General features: G+C 38.2%; 1 protein-coding gene across 1 annotated transcript; it reads left to right on the forward strand.

Moving 5' to 3' along the window:
• Positions 1-637: 637 nt before the first annotated feature.
• On the forward strand, positions 638-3,415 carry LOC148117338 (melanoma antigen preferentially expressed in tumors-like). Its single transcript, XM_087902805.1, has 3 exons — positions 638-927; positions 1,357-1,938; positions 2,817-3,415. Exons 1-3 carry the CDS (start codon positions 638-640, stop codon positions 3,328-3,330), a joined length of 1,386 nt encoding a protein of 461 aa, XP_087758931.1. The 3' UTR covers positions 3,331-3,415.
• Positions 3,416-11,433: the final 8,018 nt, after the last annotated feature.

Below are 11,433 nucleotides of genomic sequence, written 5' to 3' on the forward strand. Positions count from 1 at the left end.
TTTTGAAGTCTTTGCCCCAAACTGTAATGCATTGTTTTGATTTTATGTTTTCTTTTTCATTTTTAGGATTAATTCATGACTACTTTTTCTGAATATTCTTAAGGTCAACTTTAAGTTCTTAACCATCTTCCTTCATGTGTGTCTTGTACAGTTTTGTGTCTTCATCTGCCACAAATATAGTGATGGGAGTGAGACAAATCAAGGGCTAGAATGTCATTCCTTTTCTCTTTAAACACAATTAATTTGATGTTTTAACATTTACTATTGTACCACTTTGTAGATACATCTTTTTCTTCATAACAGCTTATATACTACTGAGGGAAAATACTGAAATTCATGTAGATAAGTGACTAAAATTATTTTCTGCTTACTTATTACTCATTTTAATGACATTTTATAAGACACAGAGTATATATATATATGGAGGAAAGAGTAGTAACAAACACATAAACACATACGGTTATAAACTCACAAGTCTATTTCTAATCTGTGTCTATAGTAGATGTAGCTGGTGGTGGCTATCTGATTGATTTATTCTTTAAATCATTTCTACCATACTAGCACAGGCTGCAAAGAAGACACTGTGTGTTTTCCCAGAACTTCTAAATATTTTTTCTCCTGATGCAGGTTCACAAAAATGGATGCAAAGAATCCCAAAACACTGGTGGATCTTGCTGTACAGTGTTTGCTGGGACATGAGTCTGCAGCAATCCAAGCTCTGGAGGATATTCCAAGAAATCTTTTTGTTCCTTTGTTCATTGCTGCCTTCAAGGGTGGGCATAAGAATATATTGAATGAGATGGTGAAAGTTTGGCCCTTTTACTGTCTCCATCTTGGGACATTAACTGTATGGGATCCTCATCATGAACTCCTGAAAGCCATGATTGAGAATCTTCCAGTATTTCCTGCAGAGAACTCTGCTTCTTGGTAAGACTATATAATAGAGGCATGGTAAGACATAGAAGGTAATACTACAGCCTGATACTCTCTTAGAAGGAGTAACTAGTGAATGCTGCAGGTTGATTTGTGAGACTCGGCTAAAACTTGGTAACACATTAAAGACTGATGTCTTCAATATTCCTTAGGAAATCTGTTATTGGGGATTCTATTGATGGGTTTATGGAATGGGTGTTACTTAAGAGAAAGACAGGAGATTTAAGACTGGAGGGGATTTAAGGAGTACAAAGGATGGGGGAAGAAGGGGTTGAATTCACATGGCAAAGACTTGTTGGCAATTAGTACAAGGAGTTCCAGCTGTGGATAAAAGGATTTGTTCCTATATGTTATCATTGATCCTACTGGGTTTCATTATCATTTGCTTTTTCTCAGATGTTCTATCTCCTCTTACCCCTACAGGAATCCTAAACTGAGGATTCTAGATTTAAGGCAAGACATTGACTGTAGGATCACATGTCCTCAAGTCAGCATCAAATCACCTTTCTGTCTTCACTCTTGTACTTATTCTGACCACTCTGTCACAAAAATAGAAGGACAGCTTCGTTTTATAGCTTTAGGGTCCACGATTCAGTTATCCAGGCCTGTGGAATTACTAGTGAATCTTTCCCTAGGTGGCTCCTTAAAGGAAAAGGAATTTTCAGTTTTGCTTATGAAGAAAATTTTAGAGAGTTTAGGGGCTTTGCACATATGCTGTCGAGATTTGCAAGTTGTTAAATTGGGTGACTACAAACGCACCCTGAGATTTCTTGATCTTAACTGTGTTAATCGGCTGTCAGTTGATAAGGGTTCTCTGAGTGATATCACCATCATCCTGTCTCAGATGAGCCACCTAAAGAGCCTTAGACTGCTTAAAGTCACTTTTAGATCTCTGAGTGGGAAAGTCTTTAAAAAATTCCTTAGTCATTTGCAACGTATGGAAAACCTTAAGGAACTCAAATTGTCTTCATTCTGTCTCAAAAATCATCTGGACAGCGTGCTCAGGTAAGAGTTTCAGGCAGGTTTCTGGGTTTCCGTGATAAGTCTTGGGACAAAATAAAAATATTCATGGGTATTCCTAAACTCTTCAAAACCTTTTATGCTTTCTGCTTTGTCACTTTTGGGAATTTGACCCTGGAGGAGGAAATACAAAAACTAAGCAGCCAACAATGTAAAAATGAGTGCAGAAATACAAAGGTGAAAACCCACTAGCCCTTTAGATATGAGAAGAAAGAGGAATTGAGATGGTGGAAGATTTTTCTATAGCACTGATGCACATAATCATAGATGCCAATGGCTTACAATGACAGATCACTTTACTAAATGTACTCACCAAGGTATAGACCATGAAAGTAGAGGATGGCATTTAGGGACTGTCCAAAGGTAATCTTCAGTTGACTGCTCTTTCTGATCCCTTTCCACCAAAAACGTGAACTGAAATACACAGTAGATAACATTTTAAGTATCAAGTGCATTAGTTTTTCTCTTAATATTTCTTTAAATCATCAATTACAGTACACTTTACACATTTTTAACATTAAAAAAAATTGTATCTCAGTGTTGAAAACAAAATTTTTAGCCAGCTGTGGTGGCACACGATTTTAATCCCAATACTCGGGAAGCAAAGACAGGCAGATTCTCTGAGTTCAATGCAAGTATGATCTCTGTAGTGAGTTCCAGGATAGCCAGGACTACATAGAAAGTTATTGCCTATAAAAAACTTCTCAGAGTCACAAAACTATTAAGTGAACAAAGTACAGATTAACGCATTAAAACCCACTTATACCGCATGTGAAAATTGGATTATTCTGGATATAAAGGTATAGTTTTTTTTAATTCAATCCTCATTCTTCAGAAGTTTTATTATTTTTTTCTCCCTACAGAGTTCTGCCACCTAGTCTGGATTTTTTGTATCTGTCATTCTGTGATATATCATACAGAGACTTCAGATTTCTAGCTCAGTGCCCTCAGGCTTCCCACCTAAAGATGTTGAATCTTAGTAACAATGCAATGCATTGGGATGACTTCGAGCCCTTTCAAACTCTTCTGTTAAATCTCTCTGGTACTCTTAAGCATCTGGAGATAAATCATTGCCTTATAAATGATTCTGCAATCGCTGTTCTTATCCCTGCCCTAATGCGTTGTACTCAACTCCATATCCTGGCCTTTGCTTCTAACCCCATCACAATGCCTATGCTTGTGAATATCATGCATAGTTTAACACCCTTGATGAAGCTAAAATATGTGATTTATCCTATCCCTTTACATTGCTTTGAACGATGGCATTTTCAGGGCAGGTTAGACCGACGGAGGCTTGCCATTGTACAACTACAACTGAAGGCGATGCTACAGGTTGCAGGGAGGCGTGACATGAAATGGACCACTCACTCAGAGTAAATTTTACAGTCTAACACAGTTTCAATCTGATATGCTACTTAAGTACTAAATGTTATTTCCTGAACCCATACACGCAATTCTTACACTGAGGGAAATTGCACTTAGGGAACATAGATATGTAAACTAATTCCTGTACAGAATAATCTAGAAAAAAAATGGAGGACTTGGAGAATGTCTGTGTATCTCTTGTCTACTATTGATATATTTCATTTTACTGGTCACAGTGATGTGCATGTAATACAGGATGATCAACCCCTAGTTTGCTGTATTTCTGCTCATACTGTTTGGTTCAATTGTTGGTACAGCACACAAATCAGAACAATGACAACCTTTCCTGCCTGTATTTGAGGATAAGGCAGGGTATTTATTTATTTATTTATTTATTTATTTATTTATTTTTTGAGACAATGTTTCCATCCCCTAAGTTACTATAGGCTGCTTTTGGTTGCTTTTGGGAAACCATCAAGATTTAGTAGTGGACAAGGAAAGCAGGCAAGCAGAGGCTCTGATGTTTCAATATAACCTCAAGAACACAACTATAATTGGACAATTCCTTGATGTAGGCCAACTGTAAAGTTTCCACTACTTCCCATGAAGTCTTCAGTTGGGTGTCTAGCCTTTGTCACATGAATTTTTAGGTGGGATTTAGGATCCTTCCCATAATATTCTCCCTACTTTAGTTCTCCTGTTCTACTCCCAGATCTATCGATCCTGTACATTTCCTTAGCTGTATAAATCATTCCCTATATACATTTTGCTTCTCTTTTCCATTAACTGTGCCCTATTTGGTATGATACATACTAGCCATGTTTGAGTACTGAGTCTAACTGACTTTATACTCCAAAATATAACAGTGTTGAAACGGTGGAGGGAGGAAGATCATTGGGGCTACATGGCCAGACATTCCAGCAATTTAGTGCATTCTACATTCAGTGAGAGACCTGCCCACAGAAAATATGTGTAGAAGAAAAAAAGCAGATATTGACTTTTGGTATTCATGTGTGAGCATGAGCACATGCACACATACACATGCACACATATGCACACACACATAGTCAAGTGTATGCACCTTCTCCAACACATGAACACGGACACATAAACATATCTTACTCATATTGTTAATTTCTTTAAATGCATACTGCATCACAAAGTCATGGTAAAATTATTATTTGTTCCTTTCCTATGTTGAAATGCCAAAACAACTGTATTTCAGTCATTGAGTAACAAAAAGAATAGATTGCAAGTAATAATTTACACACAATTGTGTCCTATTGAAAAAATAGTAAATGCAATGTCTTAATATTGTTTTCTTTTTTAAGTGAGGTCATGCTCAGTTTCAGTCTGACCACAGAAAAAAGTAATTGAATGGGTTTTTTAGTAGTGATACTGGAAAATGTATGAAACTATTTATATTTTTTGGTTTTTCGAGACAGGGTTTTTCTGTGTAATATTGAAGCCTGGAATTCACTCTGTAGTCCAGGCTGATCTCAAACTCACAGAGATCCACCTGCCTTCACCTCCCAAGCTGTGGAATTAAAGGTGTGCACCACTACTGCCTGGGTTCAAACTTTATTTTACAGGCAATATATAATAAAAAAAATGGCAAGGCAGTTGATATTTGTTTTTATGAATTTTCTTTTGGTGGTAGCATTATATTTCTAAATTAATAAGAAAAAGCATGTTGAAATATGCTGTGATTCATGTGTCATAATTCTTTTGTGATAGCACATTTCAAATTTGTACATATTTTTCCTAATGCTTGCATCATGATATAATGCAAAAAAATTCAAAAACCAACTAAAATACCAGTGTAATGAGCGATTTACTTTTGTTGTTTGCAAGTTTAAAAATGCAGAGTTTTTGACAGTTTGCATTAAATAAAATATTAAAATTAAGTTTACCTGTTTCTTTGAACTTTCTTTTTTGTGTTTTCCATATGGCTGTCACTATATATTCTCTGAATAAACTGAGATCTTGTACTCCCTGAAGTTCACATCCGACTAATGTGTTAACAGTATCAGAATACTGGGGAAGCTGAAACTGGACCAATATTGGCATATTTTCTCTCTTTGCTCTGTCTTTCCTTGGGTGCCATGTTTCTGTCAGAGACACTGCACCTGGGATAAAAACTAGACCCTACAAAGAACAGAGAACTTGGAATTTATTTCTGTCATACTGAATATGTGAATGGTATTCCTGGAGACTCCAGTGCAAACAGGTGCTCTGGATACTTTGTTTTCTATAGATTTGAAAGGTAACCTAAGTGAGTGTAATATATTGCTTCTATATGGCTGTGATAAGAACTTGAAAAGCAACTGAGGGAGGAAAAGGTAGATTTGACTTACATGTTCCAACCTCAGCCCATCATCGGGGGAAGTCAGAGGAGGCATTTGAACAGGAGCAGAGGCAGGAAAGATGGAGGAGAGCTGCTTAGTGTCTTTCTGTGGCTTGTTGAACAACATGTCTTCTACAACCCAGGACCAGTTGTCCAGGGGGCACTTCCCACCGTGGGCTGGGTTCTGTTTCATCAACCATTCATGAATCAAGAAAAATGCCCCACAGACTTGCTTACAGGTCAATCTGGTGGAGGCAGTTCTTCATCTCTGGTCCACTTTCTCTCCAAGACTCTAGTTTCTGTAAAGTTGACAAACTGGTCACTAACAGTAGACCTCTGCCGACTTGACACACATACATAGCTTCTAAACTATAACCTTTCCTTGTTTATTCCCAATATCTTTTGTTACTATCACAACATAAAAGAATATGACCTTCAAAATGCAAAATCCTTTAAATTTTTCAGTATATTCACAGTTCAAGGTCTCTTTAAAATTTCAAAGTTTCTTAACTGTGGTTTCTTATAAACTTAAAAATAAATTTATAAAAATTCCATAATGAAACCTAATATGTTGTGGGATGATTTAAATATATGTGTTTATATATACAAAGCATTTTAATATTTTGTCACATTTAATATACAAAACATGTATGCATGTGTGCAGTTCAGAGACAAATTGTAGGAGTTTGTTCTATCTTTCTGCCTGGTGGGTACAAGAGATTAAATTCAGGCTATCAGGTGTGGCAACAAATGCTTTTACGTGCTGTTCTATTTCCCTGGATCCTTTAACAGGTGTTTAAGAAGTTCAAAGTTCCTTCTTTTGTAAGACAGTATAGATTTATCTAGTTCCAAATTATGTGTGATAGATTAACATACTTAGTTTGTATTTTAATTTGTTATAAATCATGTTTTGTTAACCTACAGCAATTTTTTTTCTCTGCTCAGCCTTAATTTCCAGAATTACCATTTGACAGTACTGAAAAATAATCCACCAGGAGACCTTAAGTGAACATTTCCATATGTACACTTTAGTTAGAGCCAACTGAGATAAAAAGCTTTGAATAATGGATTTTTCAAGAGCCAGAATAATTGCAAAAGGGACTAGAGATGGGCCAGTGGTTAAGAGCACTGGCTGCTCTCCCAGAGGACCTGGGGTTTGATTTCCAGCACCCACACTGTGGGCACAACAACCCCCAGTATCTCCAGTTTCAGAGGGTCTGACACTGTCTTCAGGCCCCTTTGGGCACTGCACAAACATGTTACACAAACATCCATGTGGAGAAACCACCAATACTCATAAAATAAAATGGAAACATTTAAAGTACATACAACAATCCCTGGACTTCCACAACTCACATTTTCAATTAGATTTATTGGAAATGATTTAGAATGATAAGGAATTGTAAATAATAAAAGATTGTAGCTTTAGCTGTATTTGTGAATTCTGCTTAGGATACCTAGAGACAAATTGTGGTCCATCTTGGTGAGTTAAGAAAAAGTTGATGTAATATAGTACACACTTTTAGGTATGTTTTTCTGGTTCACCAACACTTTCATGTGAGTCTCACAGATGCAGATGTACTTCAAGTGAAATTCTGGTACTTGTGCATATAGGTAAGACTTGAAGGAACAACTATGCATTAAGGTTAAACTTTTCCCCACCTCCAATTCCAGATGTATCTCCATGTTTCACTTGTCCTAGATGAATTTCTCTCATGGTCCTACACATGGCTGTGATCTGAACTCTGAAATCACTGCTGTTTGCCAGCCCTATAGCTTGACAGACCTGACCTAGAAGAGAGGCCCTGCCCCATGCAGGGAAGCCTCTACTCTGTGATTTCAAATGCTTAGTTGCCTATCATCTTGCAACGACTCCTTCCAGTCCCAATCACATCTCTCCATCCAAGGAAAATCCCATCTGAGAGGCCCACAAATGTCAACATCTAGTGCGTTGGGGTCCCTGGGTAAGGGTTTCATGTAAATCAGGACACGGGATGGAGAGTATGAACAACTGCATAACAAAGTTTAGTTCGTATGACTTTGTATACAGAGTCAAAAGCATTACCTCAACTCTGAACCCCTGTTATGTACATGACCGTGAGAAACTCTTACTTCACTTTGAAAGAAACAATGTTTCAATAAATAACAGTAATTAAAAAGAAAAAGAAGTACATAGAAACAAGGCAAGAAGCAAAGGGCTTGTTTATATCTGATAGAATGTAAAGAACTGAGCTCAGAGTCCACTTCCTTAATCAGGGTACAGATTCTGACAGAAGGTTTACAAAATAGGCAAAGAAAGTATCCTTTCATGTATCCTGGGTTTGAGAAGCAACCATTTCCCAACTTCATCCCATCTGTCCCAGGAGGAGCCTACACTCTAAGCCAGTTCTGTGTCTCCACACACACAGCTCAGAATCACAGAACAGTGTCCCACTGCAATGGTCCCTTTCCCATTGCAAAGCTGCCCCTTAACTTCAAATAATTCTGCTATAAAAATCTCCTGATATTTTTTCTAGGCTTTTTAATTTAACATTTCCCTAATATTTATTAGACAGTATATCACAGTGCCCTGCGATTTCCCTTTCAGCATGTGCACAGTTCCTGCGACTTGGAATCATGTCTTCCACCCAGCTCCTTATTTCAATACCCATTGTTCACAGACTGGCATCATTTCTCCGTGCTTCAGTAGTTTCTGGTTAAATAGTTTGTTTTCCAAATAATATCAAAAATTAAATTGCTCAGAGGAGCTGCCTCAGTGGTTAGTTAAGAGCACTTGCCACTCCTCACAGAGGATCTTGATTTGGTTTCCAGCACCAATGTAGGTTGGTTCACAAATGCCTGTAACTCCATTGCTAGGTAATCTGACACCCTGTTCCCAGAGTTGTGTGCAATTGAACTTGCATATTCAAATGTACACAGACATACACACACACACACAAACACACACATATATATACAAAGAAAATTTTAAGTTAGATTGCCAAGATAATATTTGAAAATATTTTCATATAATCATGTAAAAGGTGAATATTCATGGAGAATTTTTTTACTTTATTCCTATTTTTATAGTAGGATGTAGAATTCCCTAGGATAAAGCTTCATTAGTTGACTTTCAGAAATCTTGAAATTTTCTATCTGTTTGACAAATGTCACCTTTTAACTCAACTCCTACAGGAGAATCCAGCAAACAATATCAAATAAAAATGATATAACTTTGCCCAACTGAAGACTGAAATGGCCCTGTTTTCCAAAAGAACAGATGGTTCCCTTCACCCTGAGCTCGGCATACAAGGAAGGCCCTCTGTTTGACCTTGGTAGGGTAGGTCATCTTGAAGTGCAGAAGCTGCAGTGCTTTCTCCAGCTTTTCTCTCCATGAACACAGCTCTCGGCTCAGCTCATGAGAACTTACACACTACGTTATAGAAGGAGGTTTTGACTAACTGTACAGTTGCCAACAGTGCGTCATCAGATCTTGGATTTGAATATGCTATGATTTTTGTCTTTGATACCTTCACATTTCTTGTTTGCTCCCTTTGTTGTTGTTTTGACATTTTAATTAGTATTAGTACATGGATATAATGTGTTTGGAGCCAATACATCTCCAATTCCTTCCCCTCTATTCCTTTCATGGCAGTGTGTGCCTGGATCACCAGCACTGACACTCAGAGACAGGTGGATCCTGGGACTCGCTTACCAGTCAGTCCAGCAAAAATGGAGAGCTGCAGATTCAGGAAGAGACCCTATCTCAAAAAATAAGATGAAAAAGTGATCCGAGATGACATCCCAGTGTCAACCATTAGCCTACACACAAGATACACACACTCTCACACACACACACACACACACACACACACACACACACACACACACACACATCTAAAAAGAAAGTAGTCCCCTGACACTTACTTGCCTTTGGTTCCCGGAGAGGGACATGCAGGTAGAGACCTTACCCTCTGGAGTTGCCTAGCCGCCAGTTCAGCAGACATATTTTAAAAATAGCTTCGACAGTACTTTGGTGGCTCACACATCTGATCCCAGCACATAGGAGGGAGAATCAGGCAGATCTTTGTGAGTTCAAGACTCCCATGGTTTATGTATTGCACTCCAGGAGAGTCAGTGAGGCCTTCCCCCCATTTTTTTATTATCACTGCTCCAGTCAAAAGCCAAGGTGAGGGGCTTTTCCCATATTTGTGACTACCCCATTATCCTTGTCTCTGTGGGTCATTACAATTGCTGTTGGGGTCAATGGTGTGTTTTGACTGTTTTGATTTTTATTTCCTCTTTTATCTGCCCTTTCTCTTCTGCCATCTGCATTTCCAGATATCATGGATCTGCTGTCACACATGCTCTGTTGCTGTCACTTTGTTTCTTTCTATCCGTCTCTGTCTCTCTGTTACTCTCCCATCCTTTTGAATAAAACACCAAGAATAAATGTCTATATTCTCTGTTAAGATTCTAAACTTCCCAGAGACTCTCAACAGACTACAGTAGGACTTCTCTCCCCACATTGCAATGGTGTCCTCTCACTAAGGCCACAACCTTATTTTTCTCTAACCTTGTTCCAGTTTACTGACACTGTGATAATTAATGTGCATTCTTTTCTCAACTCATTCTGTCACTCCACAAGTAACCGGCATTTTCTCACAGTTCAGAACAGTGTATGGATACAAATTCAAGCCATGAATACAATCCTTATTGTCTCCATCTCTCAATTTTAATCTGTAAAATGGGAGTGGGTGTGAGGCCCTGTCTTCCCTGTTCCTCTAGGCCAAAGCACAGGATGCAAGAAATGTTAACCATTTTAATGTTAACCATTTTAATGTTAACCATTAGCTTAGCTAACCAGCTAAGCTTCCTGCTAAGTTCCCTGCTTGCTTCTGCTCTAGCCTGGTATAATAGCCTAAGGGCTCTATATCACTTTAAAATGATAATTTCTCAACCTGCCTGGAAGAGCCCAGGCGCCAAGGCCCATCTACCCTGTCTGGCAATGCCTTGCACCCTCGACCACCTGCCTGTGGAGAAGCTCTCACAGGCGCCAGTTTCCCCAGCCCCCTCTGGGTGAGAGGAGTTTTTCTTTACTGGGGCAAAAGGGTATATTAACCCCAGATTAAACTAAATAAATTGGGCATTCTCTTCTTAAGGATAACTCAAACTCTATATCTATATATCCTAGGACAATATAAAACTCATGGGAGATGGATGATGATACTGACCCCATGGCATGGAGCAACCCCCACAAGTGGGTAGGAAATTAGCCTCACAATGGTGCTGTGCCCAGAGAGTATGTGAAAAGTACCAATACATTTCACTGTAGTTCCTTTTGTCTGATCCCCTGGATCTTGGCTGGGAATCACTAGACATGCCACTTTCAATGTGTACACTGATGGTAATGAATATTCCATCACTTTTCTACTTGTCAGTTCTATTGATCTTTAAAACATACACAGAAACGTACAGATTTAAATGATATAGAGAAATGATTTGATGTATGTATATATAGTAAAATGATGACCTCAGCAGAACTAATGACCACATTCATCAAACCATATAGTTACCTTTTTGAGACAGAAATACACATTTAGTCTCTTAAAAAATTTCCAGTATAATATGTATTACTGCTAAGTATTGTCACAATCCCTGTCTGCGTCCATGGCCCCAACCTAGAAACTATTTTTCCGTAACTAAACCAGTACAGAGGCACAGGAAATAATGAGACAAAGTTCACACAGCAATATCAAAAGGGCAGAATGGCACCCAGCAGCGTAGAG

The sequence above is a fragment of the Myodes glareolus genome, chromosome X (genome assembly GCF_982192425.1).
Source record: "Myodes glareolus chromosome X, mMyoGla1.1, whole genome shotgun sequence".
Classification (NCBI taxonomy): Eukaryota; Metazoa; Chordata; class Mammalia; order Rodentia; family Cricetidae; genus Myodes; species Myodes glareolus.

Coding starts and splice junctions, on each gene's coding strand:
- LOC148117338 (XM_087902805.1), top strand. CDS start 638: ATGGATGCAAAGAATCCCAAAACACTGGTGGATCTTGCTGTACAGTGT. Junction 928..1,356: donor GCAGAGAACTCTGCTTCTTG/GTAAGACTATAT, acceptor TTACCCCTACAG/GAATCCTAAACTGAGGATTC. Junction 1,939..2,816: donor CATCTGGACAGCGTGCTCAG/GTAAGAGTTTCA, acceptor TTCTCCCTACAG/AGTTCTGCCACCTAGTCTGG.